Source organism: Protomyctophum bolini (genome assembly GCF_963924005.1).
Source record: "Protomyctophum bolini genome assembly, chromosome: 3".
Taxonomy (NCBI): domain Eukaryota; kingdom Metazoa; phylum Chordata; class Actinopteri; order Myctophiformes; family Myctophidae; genus Protomyctophum; species Protomyctophum bolini.
In genome coordinates, this window is record NC_137864.1 from 35,102,538 (window position 1) to 35,121,542 (window position 19,005).

The 19,005-nt window shown below is 40.6% G+C and overlaps 1 protein-coding gene across 3 annotated transcripts in view; it reads right to left on the bottom strand.

Moving 5' to 3' along the window:
* Positions 1-19,005, bottom strand: part of rptor (regulatory associated protein of MTOR, complex 1) — a 153,296-nt gene that overhangs the window by 124,250 nt on the left and 10,041 nt on the right. For all 3 annotated transcript variants that reach the window (XR_013963856.1, XR_013963857.1, XM_080760133.1), the window contains exon 3: positions 1,884-1,986. Coding sequence is in view for 1 of the 3 variants with exons in the window: in XM_080760133.1 (XP_080616259.1) it covers positions 1,884-1,986 (103 nt within the window). In the remaining 2 variants the exon portion in view is untranslated. The remainder of the gene's footprint in view (positions 1-1,883; positions 1,987-19,005) is intronic.

Genomic DNA, 19,005 nt, shown 5'->3' on the forward strand with positions numbered 1-19,005 from the left:
GTGAGCACACTTACAGTATATCCAGGTGTCACACCATGCCACAAACACTTTATTCAACACAGTAACCTAAAAATAAAAGGCAAATACGAATTCCTCAAACAATATAATTTATACCTTATGATGACTCAACATGAAAGAAAAACTAATCAAGCCCCATAAATACAGAACCAACTTGATAGCAGTGTGAATAAAAACAGCTGTCAGCATCAGCATGACCAGGCATTTCTTTATGAATCTGCCATTTTCTCATAAAATCAGACAAGGTGTTTGGAACGGAAGTGGCAACTGTTACTGCACCACAGGTTGAAATAATGATGAGTTTGTCAATATGGCATAAAAAGCTGCAGGATATAGATTGAGGGGATATCAAATTATGCCCAGCAGGCAGGCAGAGAATAACATATTGACAAAATTGCAGGTGATATTGATATACTTTTTGCAGGGACAATTAAAGCATTGTTATTATAGTGATGATGAATGAAGCTTCAAGAAGAAAGTGTAAATCAGCATGATGAGTCCATTTGCAAGGCTTCAATACGATACTCAATGTGCATATGAATTAGTAGCATTTTGGAATTAAGCCAGTTAACATATTAGTGTGGTTATCTCATTCTAATTTAAAACATAATCTGTGGCTACAAAACTATCTGAATTCTCTGAACTATGAGCCTGCAAGTAAAGAGGGAAAAACTAGAGACGGATGTGTTTAACAGGACAACAACTGTGGTCACATGAATAGTTTCTAACTGGTCATTGTCTCTACTTCTGTTTCACAAGGTCTGGGTCTGATTACCGTATGTTCATTATTAATTTGATTGGGTTTTAGACTAGTGTTATGTTGAACACCTTAGCTTGGATATGTATGCTTAAAATAACGAAGATGTACTTTTCAAGCCAATGAGTACATCTTTGTGAATTGATGTCACTGATCACATGACCCCAAGTTCTAGGCTAAAAAGAAGGGGACCTTTATTATTTCCACACAACAACTCTAAAGTATATCAATGACATAGTTCAATGTTGAACATGAGTGGTATTCCCCTTTAAGTCAAATGAACAGAACAGCCAATCGTCAGCATGTGTACACCGTGGCTCTCGTCTACAACAGGTGACTTTGCTGTCAAATACTACATATCAATGTCTAGACATTTTCTACAGAAGTTACTCTCAAAATGGGTGTATATATAAACTTCTCTGAGAAAGTATTTCTTTAGCAATTTGATCTACAATTTGATCATGTCTGGCTATATAAATATATAATCCCTTCCCTTGTATTATTACAACTGTTGACAATTGAGAGATTGACTCAAAAACTTGAATGCATTAACCCATTTTGGGCGGGAACCCCTTTTGGTGTTTTAAACATTATGTTGTAATTTAGCTATTGAAAAATAGCAGACCTATGAGCTTGTAGGTCTGCTATTTTTGAAAAATCGTGAAAATATTTATTTCAGAAAACTGGAGGATTTAGAAGATTTTTTTTAAATTTTGAGGTCAGGCCTAAATGCATTTAACAGGGCAGCTCATGACCGGCTGGTTACCAAATTGTTACGCTGCATTAATCAGAAGGACCTGCAAGCGTGCCTTCAGACAGTGAAATGGACAAAATGTCACCTCCGATTGCAGCACTGCTGAACATATCGTAAAGTGGGAAAAGGAATGATCAGCAGATGTCAAAGATGACAACTTCCCCAGAAGCTTTAAACTAGTCCAATGCTCCAGTTGATGGTTTTATTTTAGAGCCTCTGTTGGAAGTTTGCATAGTGATCAGTCAGCATCAATAAAAGTCTCACTCTACATAGATGTGATGCTGATAACTGTGTCGACACTGAACCGTTTCGGTGCCACGGATAGCGGCATATGCGAGTAACATATTCACTCACCTATCCAGCACTCCAGCCGGGCACAGGGGGATGTCTTGACCACATCAGGAGGGTCTACTCCCACGTTGAGACACAAGACCAGGGCTACGCTCACCGTCTTCATCTGAGAAGACAGGGGGAATAACAGTCAACAGATCTAAAAGTATAAGCACCGTACTTCCGTCTTCAACTGGTATTGCAATACCGAAAGGCTGAGTGCTGTCAGAAGTTAGAACACACAGAATTAACACTATTGTGAAGGACTACTACAGAAATATTGCATTGGTTAAAGGCACACATGAAACAAATACAACTATAAAAGTGTCTGGTGTGCATGCACTAAAACATACATAGACCTTGCCCTTTGGCACCAGTGCAGGGGGTTGAACTTGACACTAAGGTCTCAGAGGCACTTGCCCATCGAGGGCAAGTACAGGTCATGTTCCACTTGCCCAAAGGTCATGCCCACTTGCCCGAAAAGTAAATTTCCCATTATAAAAATGACTTTAATGAACGGTGTAAATCAAGTGTCTGCCTACTTGCTGCAGCATGACAATGCTGTCAAACCATGGCCCAGGAATTGTGCTGACGACAAACTACTGTTCAACTCCCAGGCTGCTTCACTGTGGAGCAACCGTGAGAATTGATGTACTGAACAGCTCCTAGATATGAATGTTTGTGACGTCTGGAATATGAAGCAAAAGAGAATCATGCTCCTTCCTCTGACGAGGTCTGACAGGTCTAGCGTTGTGCTGTTGTGCACAGTAGGGTTGTGCTGATTGACGATGACATGGTGATGACGATGGAGCCTGGCCGATATGGGATTTCTGAGACCGTTAAGGATTTCTGGCGGGTACAATTCACCAATTACCAACGTGATGGTCTATTCTATAGGGATTGTACACTGATAATGACAAGGCTGTTATCTTAAACAACTTTTAGGGGTATTTCACTTTTAAACACCACAGACAATAAAGTCGCCAAGTTGCTTGATTGAATATTTAGAAGCATATCTTAATATTCTAAACATAGATGTAACTTCTAAATCAATTTGAACCCATTTAGGACTGGGACAGATTATAAAAATGCCTTCTAAAGTGGGAAAAAGTGACTTTTGAAGTAAGTAAATACATGTTTTGAAAGACTAAATATTACAATGAAGTAGCACACGATCTTAGACACATTTATGGACCAGTAAGGCCAAATTCCATTGTCCCAATTATTACTAGTTTAATTGAATACATAATTATATAACAATTGGAGAATTGACAATAAGTCGGGGGTATTTAGAGAAGGTACGGGCGATCCGACTACTGGTCATGTTAACTAGTTTCCTGATTTCATGCCTTAACCAGAGTACTCTGTGTTGTAAACTTTAAGTACTGGACGCTCGTCTGGTTTGACAGACAGGTAGTGTGTGCCGGCTGGGTGGTGTGTGACAATCACCCAGCCGGCACACACTACCTGTCTGTCAAACCAGACGAGGGTCCAGTACTTAGAGTTTACAACACTCTGTATCCTGGTTTCTGCGCATGTTAACATAATGAATTTTGGAATTATTTTAAATATGCTCAAGATCAGGTGAATATTCTGACTTGAATCTGGAATTAGTACTAAGAACTCTTCAGCTTCAACACAGATACAAGTGGAATATAATGTTTTCAGACATATAAACTTATATTTGGAAAATAAAAGGCATAGTTTGAATTACCAATGATTAAATGCTCAGAAGCAAAATGGACCAATTCAAACAATTTACACACCCACCCTCCATAGGTTGCTCAAATGATCGAAAAATTGGTCACAAGTTAAAAAAACAAAACAAAAAACAACAGTTCTCCTTCAAAACCAGCAGCATGATCTGAAAATAGATACCGGTACATTTGCCTAAACCTAGAACACAGGCTAACTGTTTGGCTATAAACAGCATATAGAGCGTCACAGTCCCGCCCCTTTCAGAACGACGAGGGCACGAGAAGAGAATTTCCCATAGATGTTCCAAAAAGTATTCATAAAGACCTTTAAGCCTCGGAAGCCAACAGCCAAGTTGAAATTAACTATGTCTATTGTCTATTAACTAACCCATGTCTATGATGCATTATGAACATTACTTAATGGATTACAATCTGCTTATAAGTTATAACGCTGTATATTTTTTGTTATAAGAACACATTAATGCTCACAATGCTTTATAACAATAATCAAACAGATTCTAAAGCAGTATACTATATATTATAGTCGCTATAATTGTTTAAAGCAGCAAATGAACACAAATGACAAAATAATGTATTTTATTTCCATGCATTAACACTATGCATCCCATGTCTATAATGCATTATACAATCTGCTAATATCACTGCATAATTATAAATAAATAATAATAAATTAATGCTAACAGCTTAAATTTGGGGCAATTGACAAATCAGCCAATGCTCAATGCCCATGCCATGAGCAATATCAGATTGAATGGCCAACCCATTGAGGATAAGGATAGGATAGTTGTATCTGCCATTATGTTTTATCACAAAATCGTCTTGAGGTTATGTTATGTAATGCTGCAGCATTAAAAGTGTTGAATCACTGGTGTTCTCTGACTGCTTGTCTACTGCGTCAATGTCAGGGATCGATAGGGAAAGGTAATTGTTGGACGTGCTCAGGTGGGGCTGTGCAGAGTCACAGGTTCATCAGTGTTTGTCTTCCTTGATAATTAATTAACACTAGCATGTGGAGGTGTCATTTTGACCGTTTGAGATTTTGAAGTTGATTATCTTTGCCCATGAAGCTTTCAGAAGGTTCCCCTTCAGTCTATCATCCAGTCTATCATCTCAGACATTTTTGACATCTGAAACATTTTCTAAATATGAATTTAAGCACATGCTACTTGTGTCCCTTTTTTCTCCAGTCATGCTAGTGTTTTAAGAGCCTGTGAGCGATGTCAGCAGTAGCCATGGTGGGACAGACCTAGACAATATGCTTAACAGAAAACCTCAACCTTTAGAAAGATGAAAGATTTGAACCTTTGTGGCCTCTTGGCTCCAATTAGCCATAAGGTCAAGTTGGTCAACCACAAATCTCTGCAGAGTCTGACAACAAGCCAACGGCTGAAAATCTATTCAGCTCACAGGAATAATTAAGTACAGTGATTACAACAGCTCATGCTCAACCACATTCTTTGCCTACCCACTAGTACAGGGGTAGGCAACCTTAGGCACGTGTGCCAACATTGGCACACGATCACTGGCACACTGACATAACAGGGGAAAGAGTTTGTTTTTAAATGGTGTCCAAAAGTGTAAATTAAATTAAATCCCCTCACATCTGTGTATGCAAATTACATCCTGTACATAATTCTACATTCATTAGAACTATCTGGCGATTCAATTATCCACCCATGAAAATGATTATCAGTATTGTTCCGTTATTGTCTACCGATTCCAGACAATAAAAACGTTATGGCTAGAACACAAGCCAAACACATTGACCCCATTGAGGATAGGCAGGCAGGCTGGGGTTTGCCCTTTAAAATAACACAACTGAATTGACAACTGGCCTCTAGGCGATATTAAGGCCACGGTCCATGTTTGGCGAAATGTCAGGGAAATCTGTTGAAGAACAAGTAGTAAAACAGCCTTTTGTGTTTTTTCTATCTCACCGATAACACAATGGGAATATCAATAAAGGCACCCCTTTGTCTTCCAGACTATTTTCAGCTAGACAGAAACAGCTGAGCAAGTATCGAACTGTCTGCAAGTTGATTTTAATCACTTTAATAATGAACTAGTCTACATTATGATCCAAGGTGAATTTAGTCAATGTTTGCACAGTGGACAGCATAGACCCATTTGCAACAGAATATTTGAATAGGAGAGTTTAGTGGATATACTAATTTCTAGTTTCGTTCCGGGAGTTAATCCTTCCGACAATCTTTATAAACATACAGCAGATTTGAACTCGATGCCAAGATGATTAACATCATAATATAAACAGCCTTAATGAAATTGTTTCCCACTCCAGCCAGCTTTGAATACATGCAATTAATATTTAGTTTGATACTCATTTACATAACAATAATAGAGATGAATGGGAGATCGTGTTTTTCAGTTTCGTCTCATCATTACATTGCAGGATGGCATTTAGGTGTGACGGTGGCCAGATGCGATTCTCATCACATTTCTTTTTATTTGTCAGCTCATTTATTCCCTATTCATTCACTTTCCCATACACACAACCACCATTTATTTCAATGGAGTCACCACGGTAGCAAATTAACACAAGTCCGATTCTATAATTGCAGAGGTTAGCCAGTTTTAACCTCATGGATGTAAAAAAAAAAAAGCATTGACCAATACGAAATCTTCTACTTATGTGAACATTTTGTAACCCATTTTTCACCCCTGTGTAAATTATCTAATGTGATCCTGGGCTCTACACACCTTCCGCCAAACTAGTCCCCATATATGGGGGACATGGGGAGAGCAACAGACTTGAACTCATGCTTCCTTCATGCCCGAGTGTCCAAGTTGCTCCTTTACACCCGACAGGGGGGGAGTTTCACTGGTTGGACGTAGCGCGTGGAAGGAACACGTTATTCCAACCAGTTCCTTTCCCCTCCATCAGGCACCCCGGCTGGCCAGGGGGAGGCAGTTTAGTGACCAGGATTACTGCATGTTTTTTGTGAGGGTACCTACCCTAGGGGACACGGGGAGAACATGCAAACTCTATACCCCACCAGAGAACACATGCAGGTCTGCCAACTCCAAAAGCGATGTTTAAAAATAAGCATCCACATTAAATACATACATACAGAAGTTTGGCTGTGGCAATATCTGTGTCTCAAGAGGCTGTCATATTTTCTGAGGGGAGATATTTCGAATAATGCTCTAAATAACATTCTGAATTTCTGATACTGTGCAGAATCCCTGGCCTAATATACAAGCTGTGCACATGTTTTGAGTCTAACCAAATAAAGCACCTCTTGTAAGTAATGAAAAATGAGACCATAAGGGGAGACCGTAACCTGTGTGTGTGTGTGTGTGTGTGTGTGTGTGTGTGTGTGTGTGTGTGTGTGTGTGTGTGTGTGTGTGTGTGTGTGTACTGTAACCTGTGTGTGCGCGTGCGTATTATGTGGTCACAATTAATATCCCTACCACACTATTCAAAACAAAAACTGCATTGTATGTTTTTGCTGTGGTCTTGATATATCGTGCAGCCTTAAGCTTCATTTATACCACGGGGAGGCAGTTTAGAGACCAGGATTACTGCATGTTTTTTGTGAGGGTACCTACTACCTACCCTAGGGGACACGGGGAGAACATGCAAACACACAGAAGGGCCCTTTCGCCAACCCCGCCTCGGATATGGGCACTGATGACACAGAGGAGGAAACACGCCGCCAGCACCCACAGCGCCCCGAGCAAGTAAGTTGCTCGATTCAGTATTGACTAGATATCTGATATTCATTTTAGCTGCCGCACCCATATACCAGCCCATTGTAACTTCATTTTAACCATGAATCATGATAGATTCATCGAAAATATCTGTCCTGACTGATATTGACCTAATACGTGAAGGGGCCGTGGTTTTTTATTTACAGAAAAACGAAAGTGAATTATCCCTTTACACTTAGCAAACTAATATTAATAATAATCTACTTAATTATTATTGTATAAATATGATATAATTATTAATTGTGGGGGGGTAATAGTTGGCATACTATAAATGTGTATTGAAAATATACTATACTAATGAACATCGTACTAACATATTACTTGCAATGCACATGTTCCATTGGTTGCCGTAAATGTTAATAAATTTAAAAAAAAGTTAAAAAAGTGAGGGGCGCCAATATATTAAAGTCTAACTCATGTTGATTAGGTGATGTAAAACAAACAGTGCCAACACAAACATTAAATGCCATTAACAATGAAGAGACAATATGACGTAAATTTTCCCTTCATTGTCAATGGCATTTTTAAAACATTAAACCTGTATATAGGAGGGGCTAGCGCCGCTCAAAAAAGTGGAATATTTCTAAATAACTTAATGTGCCACTGCTTATAAAAAACTTTATGAAAAATACACACCAAAGGCAAACTAGCAGGAGTGTGATAAGATCAAAAAATCACACCCGTGTGAAGTGAGGGCTGCTCTTATAAATGGTAAATGGTGCATTTATATAGCGCCATTGGTTGTGCATTACATTCACCCATTCACACACACATTCATACAATGAGGGCGTCGGAACCCATGCAAGGCACCAACCAGCACATCAGGAGCAATAAGGGGTTCAGTGTCTTGCTCAAGGACATTTCGACACCAACTCTGGGGAGCCCGGGTTCGAACTAGCAACCTTGCGGTTACCATCCAGCAACTCTACTCCCGAGCCACCGCCGCCACCTCATGCTAACATGCTATGATTAGGTGATGTAATGATGTAAAACAACAAATTATCTTATTGTTAATGGGATTTTATGTTTGTGTTAGGGACAAGATGACGTACATTTTCCCTTCATTGTCAATGGCATTTTTAAAACAAACATTGAACTAAAAACAAACATTAAAGCCCTCAAAAAGAGGAAAATGGACAAGCAATAAGAAGAAAAGCTGAGCAGGGAAAAACTGGGCTAGGGATCTGTTCCTCTATAACAAGTGGCTCTTTATCAAGTGGGTGGAGCAGGACTGTTAATTTGATTGTTATCATTAATCTGAGGGGAAAGCCTAAACAAAATTACATTTTAATACACGCCTGCTGGACCTCATGGATTTCCGATAATCCCATAAATCCTTCCTGTGTGTGAGAAGAAAGGAGCGTTTGAGTGAGAGAGATAGAGTGTGAGTGAGTGAGTGAGTGAGGGAGTGAGTGAGTGAGTGAGTGAGTGAGTGCGTGCATGCGAGAGGGGGGGTGGGGGGATATGACGGAACATCTGATCCGAGAATGACCACAGGCTTTAAGCATGCTCTGCTCTCTGGCTGAGAGAGAGAGATGCAGAGAGCACGTGAAAGACAGACCAGAACATACATGTGCATTGCGTGCATGCGTTGACTTCCAATGTAAGCTCATGTGTGTAATTGGTGGCTGTGCTGCTCTCATTAATAATCACGCATGGTACTCCAGGGGAGTCCTTTACAATGCAATGCAGCCCCAAGCACCTCTCACCAGACTCACCATATTGTGGATCAATGGCCCCTGATTATTCCATTTGTTAGGCCTGCAATAAATGAAGGCTATTAAAACAATGCGGAGCATTGATCTCCTTCAGGCGTGCTACAGTATAGCGAGCTTGCGGCAACAGGTCAGCCATTGTGGAGACCTTTGCTGCAAATCTGGAAGACAGTCAAACTTAATGTATCAAGCTACAGTAACAATGGGACGCATCGCGACAGGTCGCATCGTTAGCGTGACAATCTTATTTTCAGCAAGTGGCACGGTCATGCAAAGAGGTATAAATCTCATACCTCATGAGTGCCATGATTTTGTTCTACCCTAAAACATGATCATCAGATATTATATATTTCTAAAAAAAGTGTACAGTATTAAAATGTTTTATGTGGACATGCCCACCAGTTCATTAAGTATGCCTGGCTAGCCTGGTGGGTGGTGATTGGTGGTGATCCACCTGAACTGAAGCCGCACAGCTGTTGTTGTACGATGGTAAAGGAAGAGGGCTTAGGGGAGGGATGATAGTGTGATGTCATATCATTGTTGATGTCATATCATTGTTTTTTCATTGGTACGTTTGAGGTTTCAGCCTCCAGGAAGAAACCCTAAATACAAAAGGGAAAGACATCATAGTTTTTATATTTATCCAAGGAGGATGTCTGATTATACTTTTGACCAAGCACCAATCTGCTCCATACTCGCCCAGTAGTAAACACATTCACACTTGGGAACCTGTCGGCCGTGTACTAATAAAACTCTAAAACTCTACATCACAGCTCCTGATTACTGTTGACCACAGGGAGGCCGTTTCATCCTGATCTTTTAAATGTGTATGGAATGCCTATAGCCTAGCTGGTCAGATCTTTGCAGTTTATACGACTCCCCTCAACACAGAGCTCTCTTCTAAAGACTACAATAACCTATTTTTCATACTAACAAGCGGTCCTCCTCAGTCTATCTAGCCTTCACCATTAACCTTTCTTTGGTTGCTATGACAATAAAACATGGAATGGTAAATTTGAACTAAGATGGAGTGATTGTTTAGATGAAAGCAGCAGGCTGAAACCCAGATATAAGCAATTAGTGGACTTGATAAAGCTCCCTGCCTTCTGTAGTCTTCCAAATCCCCAATGCCCGCGGGTGTATGAAAATGAAAAGAGCATCTGTCCAGCGCATACGATGAGAAATATGACTTCATGACAAATGAGTGATTCTCGTATAAGAAACACTAGACTCCACGTATTTATATGCGCTATGCAAATCCATTATAGTTTTATCCATCCTTGACTTTAAATCTATTCTAACTAATGGGCTGTGTACATTGATTCAATTCAACTAATGATACACAGGGTAAAGTACCACAGAATAGCTGCACACTCGTTTCCTCATCATTACAAGTGGTTTGGCTATTGAAATGTGTAGATTCATTAATTACTTACTTATTGCACTGCTTTAGGGATGGTCAAATGGCCCAACGAATGCAAGATTATGGGCCCCATGTTCAGAGTCCTACACGCTGAATAACAAAACAGTCTAAGAGTGCAACATAATCAATTTGGAAAAACTTAGATTTGATTAATTATATTTGAGATGATTTAACTTATAATCAACCAAATACATACAAATTGTATAACCTTATAACAGTGTTTTTTTATTACGACCGAATGTCACAGTTAACTATGGACTTGTGCGTATTTTGTCCATCAGTCACTCAAAATCCCCATACATGGGGAAGTCCCCATATATTGTGCCCACTGCCCAGGTATGACATCATCAGGGATGATAGTAAATCAGGGATCATAGTAAATGCAACCTGCTGTCGCAATTAAGCCCATATATGGAGATCCCTGATGACATCATTCAATATTAGTATATGGATAATGTCAGAACCTGTTCTGACATTCCACATGTTAATTCTTCCCCATCCATCCTTCCTCTTCAATGTCTCCCTTTTGACTGATACCTGTCCATTTAATCTCTAGACGGGCCTGCCCAAAAGTTATTTGTGCAGCCGCGCCCAGCAGCCGGCGAAAACTAGATTTCTCAATAGGCCCATAAATTAAGTCCCGGCCCTACCTGGGCCCTCATCAAACCCTGTACACTCAATACACTGCCCCCGCTGCCACCTTTAGATCTCCATATACGGAGCTGAAGGGCGAGGTCACTTCTCGCCCTCAGGCGTCTTACTGGTATATAACTGATATAATAAAAGAAAATGTGTCAAATACACATGAACTCAACGTAATTTTGTTTAACCACTTAAGCCCTATTCAAGAACGTTCTGAAATTCAGCTCACAGCGCTGTGATGTGAAGTGACTTTGAAAGATTCCATTTTAGTTTTAACTACATATCAGCTGCATAATTGCTTATACCGATAAAAAAATCTGTCAAATAATGCCAGTATCAGGCCATCCGATCAAATCATTCTGCAGAGTGCCTCTAGCGTGTTTGTGTGTGTTAATCTGACACTGGAAGAGTCATGATGACATGCTGAAATTTGAATGCAGATATGCTGAGCCCTCAGAAGTGTGAGGTATATGTACGAACAGCTGTCGGGAAACTCATGGCTGGCTGACTGGACATCTGATACACATAACAATCCTGACAACAGGAAAAGGGCTTTCACTTTACACCAAAAACAAATCAAGCCCTAACAACTCTCTCTCCATTTAAATGTATTAACTCCCCCTGTCTCTGGAAATTATTGCATCTTATAAATCTATGGAAACTCTTGCAAGTCAACAAAATATGCAGACCCACTGCGAGGGAAAGAGCTGTATTACCAATGATGAATCACTGGAAATATGCCGTTATCCACTGTTTTCACGTTAAGAGTTGTATGTACTGGGGAAAATAAAACCAGTGACTCAGCTTTGCTGAGGATTATAACAATGGTGACAGAATGGCATCTGTGAAATTATACCAGTAATCTATCCCTATCGGGCTTCAGTGTCCGCCTGTTATGAAGAAAAAACGCTGCGTAGAGTGCTTTATCTGCTGAAAACATAATAAAAGGGATCATGCAGTGAGCATCTCGTTTCTAAACTTTCTGTAATAATATTGCTCACATAATTTAGAAACCATCAGATCGGCAATCGTCCTTGCATTTTGAAAATGTTCCTATATTGCCTTGGTCACGTCTAACAAGAGTAGTGGAACTTCACTCGCTTTGACTATGTTTTAGGCAGAAAGGAGGTTGCTTGGGTGCATGTAACTTATGGCATATCACAACCTTGTGATGGAGCTCCATATGGAATGTAGATAACTATTAAAGCTAATTTGAAGACCTGTTGAGGGCTGGGAGAGTGACAGCGACCCTCCCTGGCTTATAGATATTTTGTTCAAGTTGTTATTAATAACTACACTACAGTTGGTTAGTACAGTCCAGATGTCGATGACAAGAATATGCAATGATTAAAGTGGAATTTGTATTATATTTGTTATTAGCGTTTATGTTCTCTGAAAAAAGGGGCTTTATACTAGTGAGATTTCTTAAACAATTATTAGTATTTGAGAAACAGTCTAGTAATCCACAAAATAAATTATTAGTATAGACAACCCCCCATGTGTCCCGCAAAACAAGTTCAACTGTCCTGCAATGGGCCTGTTTGGAGGTGGTCACCCTATCCTGTGCCAGAAATCTTTCAATAAATTGCAATAAATAAATCAATAAAATACCACAATAATGAAAACGGCAACGTGTGGGGTTAGAGGAAAAGACTGGGAGAACGAAGGTGCACAAAAAAATGCCATGACTCTCCAGCCTGTAATTTATTTGAAGATTTGGTCTTTGAGAGTATTTCTGGATGAACAACGGACCAACAGACAATCCACCATGGGCCTAAACATAATATCAGTGGCATTACCTGGCTAAATACAAAAAAGCTCTATAGAAAAGATCACAACAGTAGTCTCAAATGAGTCTCTACAAGACAATCTTTATCCCCACCAGAGAACACATGCAGGTCTATTCAGCAGTCTGCCAACTCCAAAAGCGATGTTTAAAAATAAGCATCCACATTAAATACATACAGAAATTTGGCTGTGGCAATATCTGTGCCTCAAGAGGCTGTCATATATTCTGAGGGGAGATATTTTGAATAATGCTCTAAATAACATTCTGAATTTCTGATACTGTGCAGAATCCCTGGCCTAATATACAAGCTGTGCACATGTTTTGAATCTAACCAAATAAAGCACCTCTTGTAAGTAATGAAAAACGAGACCATAAGGGGAGACCGTAACCTGTGTGTGTGTGTGTGTGTGTGTGTGTGTGTGTGTGTGTGTGTGTGTGTGCACGACACGTGTGTGTGTGTGCGTGCGTATTATGTGATCACAATTAATATCCCAACCACAGTATTCAAAACAAAAACTGCATTGTATGTTTTTGCTGTGGTCTTGATATATCGTGCAGCCTTAAGCTTAATTTATACTCGACCACAGGATGGTGTTGCTGCTTGACAATAACACCATTGTACAACATAGTATAAAATAAACAAAGGTAGTAGTGGAAGATTTAAGGCCGATTTTTTCGCCGTTAACTTCAAGTCATGATGCAGAGAACCTTTTTGGCATGGAAGTACCTTAGGATCATAGGAAAAGATTTATCCAAAGACACAAGCTGCATTACCTTTCATTTCTGAATTGTACACCTTTTTCAAAATGGCCGCCACCATTTACAGCAATACAGCATAGCCTGTATCTTTGCTTCTGTTAGAGCTATAATAATAATATTGGTGCCAAAGTATACATTTTTAGGGTCAAGGAATCCAATTAAATAGATTTCAAGACTAAAAAATCTAAAAGTTTTCTCGTTACCATGACAACGGGGGTAAAATATGCACATTTAATTCGAAAACATACGTTTTAACAGGGTAACTTTACCCCCCCTTATCCACTAAAACTTTCATTTAGTTTCCTCTTTGGCTTGGAAGTACCTTAGGGTCATAGGAAAAGATTTATCCAAAGACACAAGCTGCATCACCTTTCATTTCTGAATTATACACCTTTTTCAAAATGGCCGCCACCATTTACAGCAATACAGCATAGCCCGTACCTTTGCTTCTGTTAGAGCTATAATAATAATATTGGTGCCAAAGTATAAATTTTTAGGGTCAAGGAATCCAATTAAATAGATTTCAAGACTAAAAAAATCGAAAAGTTTTCTCGTTACCATGACAACGGGGGTAAAATATGCACATTTCATTCGAAAACATACGTTTTAACAGGGTAACTTTACCCCCCCTTATCCACTAAAACTTTCATTTAGCTTCCTCTTTGGCTTGGAAGTACCTTAGGGTCATAGGAAAAGATTTATCCAAAGACACAAGCTGCATCACCTTTCATTTCTGAATTATACACCTTTTTCAAAATGGCCGCCACCATTTACAGCAATACAGCATAGCCCGTACCTTTGCTTCTGTTAGAGCTATAATAATAATATAAGGGTCAATACCATGACAATGGGGTTGCAAATCCTATTCACATAATTTATACGAGACAAGTATTTGCAGAGAGCCATGTATGCTCTGACATGCAGCATTTTCAAGGTGCCTTACATGGGGCCCTGTATGGGGCACCTGTTGTGGGGGATTCTGTAGTCTTACTGGGGGTCTTCAATGCACGTGGGCAATGAGACACTTGGGAGTGGCGTGTTTCGGAGGAACGATCTCCCTGATCTGAACCCGAGTGGTGGCTTGTTATTGGACTTCTGTGCCAATCATGGGCTGACCATAACAGTTATGGTCAGTATGTTATCCCAGGAGACTCGGGACAGCCAGTTAAGCAACTCCACAGTGGAAAAGCCTCAGAGGTTGGTGAGATCCGTCAAGAAATGCTGAAGGCTCTGGGTGTTGAGGGGATTGGTTGACACTTGACACATATTTTCAACATAGGGACAGATAGGGTGAGAAGTTCAGTCATGCTTATTATTTTGGAAAGGAGCCATCTTAGGTGGTTCGGGCATCTGGTTAGGATGCTTATCGGGCATCTCCCTTTAGGGAGGTCCTCGATGCACGTCCCACTGGGAGGAGACCCCTGGGAAGACCAAGGATGAGATGGAGGGATTACAACCATTAATTGACCTTGGAACGCCTCTGAATCCCCCAGGAGGAAGTTACTAATGTTGCTCTGGAGAGGGAAGTCTGTAGCTCTGGTGGAGCTGTTGCCCCTATGACCTGAAAGGGAAGGATTTCGAGACGCAGTCGTGGAGGAGAGGGTACGCTTCGGGGAGCTAAGGGTTGCTTCACTGCTTTTTGCAGATTATGTTGTCGAGTGTGTGGTGGCCATGGGAAGAGATCAGCATCTCCAAATCTGAGGCCATGGTACTCAGCAGGGGCGGTATTGCAGTCCCTGTACCGCACTGTTGTGACAAAAAGAGAGTTGAGCCAGAAGGCAAAGCTCTCCGTCTACCGAGCAATCTTCGTTCCTACTCTCACCTATGGCCATGAAGTGTGGGTCATGACCGAAAAGAATAAGGTCACGAATACAAGCGGCAGAAATGAGTTTTCTTCGACGGGTGGCTGGCATCTCCCTTAGAGATAGGGTGAGAAGTTCAGTCACACGAGAGAGACTCGGAGTAGAACCGCTGCTCCTTCGCCTTCGGAGTCAGCTGGGGTGGTTCGCGCATCTGGTTAGGATGCCTCTCGGCCGCCTCCCTAGGGAGGTCCTCGACACACGTCCCACTGGGAAGAGACCCCGGAGCAGACCAAGGCGCAGTTGGAGGAAATACATCGACTCACAGGCCTTGGAACGTCTCAGAATCCCCCAGGAGGAAGTCACTAATGTTGATCTGGAGAGGGAAGTCTGGAGCTCTCTGGTGGAGCTGTTGCCCCCGCGACCCGACTACGGATAAGCGGTTGAAGATGGATGGATGGATGGTGACGGTAATGAGAAAAACATTGGGTTTTTTTTAGCGGCGCTCCTATATGCACAGCTTTGTGTGTACGTGTGTGCATGAGCACGGAATGTGCTCAGCTGATTGGCTGATGATGTATGATGATATGAGTGGAAATGAGTAAACTTTTATAACAGAAGCAAAAACATTAGATCTGCTGTATTATTGTAAATGGTGGCGGCCATTTTAAAAATGTGTATATTTCGTAAATGAAGGGTGATGCAACTCGTCTCTTTGGATAAATCTTTTCCAATTGCCCTAAGGCACTTCCATGCCAAAGGGAAAACTAAATAAAAGTTTTAGGGGTGAGGGGTGGAAAGTTACCCTGTTAAAACGTATTTTACGATTTAAATTCGCATATTTAACAGCTATTGTCATGGTAACGAGAAAACTATTGGGTTTTTTATTCTTGAAATCTATTTAATTGGATTCCTTGACCCTAAAAATTTATACTTTGGCAAAAATATTATTATTATAGCTCTAACAGAAGCAAAGATACAGGCTATGCTGTATTGCTGTAAATGGTGGCGGCCATTTTGAAAAAGGTGTATAATTCAGAAATGAAAGGTGATGCAGCTTGTGTCTTTGGATAAATCTTTTCCTATGACCCTAAGGTACTTCCAAGCCAAAGAGGAAACTAAATGAAAGTTTTAGTGGATAAGGGGGGGTAAAGTTACCCTGTTAAAACGTATGTTTTCGAATGAAATGTGCATATTTTGCCCCCGTTGTCATGGTAACGAGAAAACTTTTAGATTTTTTAGTCTTGAAATCTATTTAATTGGATTCCTTGGCCCTAAAAACGTATACTTTGGCACCAATATTATTATTATAGCTCTAACAGAAGCAAAGATACGGGCTATGCTGTATTGCTGTAAATGGTGGCGGCCATTTTGAAAAAGGTGTATAATTCAGAAATGAAAGGTGATGCAGCTTGTGTCTTTGGATAAATCTTTTCCTATGACCCTAAGGTACTTCCAAGCCAAAGAGGAAACTAAATGAAAGTTTTAGTGGATAAGGGGGGGTAAAGTTACCCTGTTAAAACGTATGTTTTCGAATGAAATGTGCATATTTTGCCCCCGTTGTCATGGTAACGAGAAAACTTTTAGATTTTTTAGTCTTGAAATCTATTTAATTGGATTCCTTGACCCTAAAAATGTATACTTTGGCACCAATATTATTATTATAGCTCTAACAGAAGCAAAGATATGGGGTATGGTGTAATAGTGGGTTATTGTCGGCGGCCATTTTGAAAAACATGTATATTTCATAAATGAAGGGTGATGCAGCTTGTGTCTTTGGATAAATCTTTTAGTATGACCCTAAGGTAATTCCATACCAAAGGGTTTCTCTGCATCATGACTTGAAGTCAAACGTGTCTTAAATCTTCCACTATAGGTCAGGTAGGTTATTGTGGGCGAGCATTGTCCTGAATTCAGATTAAAGAAAATATATAATTAAGTGTAAGCGCCCACACCGCTTTTAGCAAAAGTATCTCTTTAGGCAGAATCATAAACAGACAACAGACGCTATTATCATCTATGAAAATTAAAACATTAAGGCAGATGGCTTCTAATTTTTCAACAGTACAACCCCTGGACATGATGCCAGTCACAGGGACTTCCCCCCAAAATCTAAACCTTGATGCTGAGTGCCAAGCATTTAGTGATATTTTTATAGTATTTGGTATGATTGAACCCCAACCTCCCACTCTCAGGGTGAGCACACTAACCAGTAAGTTCTACATGGTGAGTTGACGATGAATGCAACTCTGCGTAATCTTGATAGCTTCCTAATCAAATAATCAATTGAAGCAATCTAAAGCTGCCATGTGCTTGAAGATTACTGATAACCGCATTCTTGTACGTGAACACTGTTATCACCTGCACGTGTGCATATACACATGTGTATGGTTAGAACTCAATCACAGAAAACATCCCCACAGAGTAAACCACCATCTTGACCAATGGGTCTCGTAATTGAGCAACCATCTGCCATTCTGTTCTCCCTTATAAGTGTGTGTGTATGTGTGTGTGTGTGTGTGTGTGTGTGTGTGTGTGTGTGTGTGTGTGTGTGTTCGTGCGTGCATGTGCCCTGCTTGTGTGATTTCCCACGGTGCACCATGCAGCACATCATTTACAGCCCACTCAATAGTGCTGATACTGGACACTAGCTCCCAACAGTCTTAACTGTCCATATACCACGAGAGAGACAATCTTGCTTCTGTCATTATTATCAATCAGCTTCAATCACAGGGGAGCATTAACTGTTCAACAGTGAGTGTATGAAATGGGGGGGACAGAAGTTTGCAAATCAGAATGACACTCACCAAAAAGGAAACAATTTTCTTTGCAGCTGTTCTGCTGTACAATTCATGTCACTGTGGTCAGGGAAGACATTATCCTTCTTTGTCATATATGAGAATTCTGTCCTTTGTGGTCACATTCTCACCTAATACTTCAGTAGACTCATGCGTATGGGCGGAGATTTTGGGATTCTTGCATATTTAATTTGCTGCAGTTTGCCTTCACACTATCAACCGTAGCAATTGGAAACACAGCAGGGGGGACCTTTATCAATGTGTTCCATTCATAAACCTAGCCTACAACACAGCCTACAACACAGTGAAATCTATGGTGATAAAATGATACTCATAACGTGCATGTGTCGTCCCCCACCCCCCCCAGCTCTCTCGCTCTCTCACTATACACATGCAGCCACGCCACGCACTTTTGGGCATGGAGGCACAGCGCTGAGCACACCGATATAACAGACAGCAGCGCAAAATGTTTACAAGTTTATCGAGATGAAAGTCCCTGCTCCCCAGTCCCCACACAGTGACAGCTCCATGTTTACGGCACAGACAGACAGAATATTCTGTAGGCTATAATACACTGCAGTGTTTTTATGTGTTTTCTTAAGCAATTGATTAATGTACTCGTCCTCATTTCGATCAGGGCTTCAGTCTCCTCATTCGACCACGTCTATCCACGGTAACGGGACATCTCTGTGCTGGATAGAATATGCCTTCTCCGTCTCCAACTGTGTTCAGCTCCTCACCCGCCACATTGTTTGCTTCATTTCCTTTATT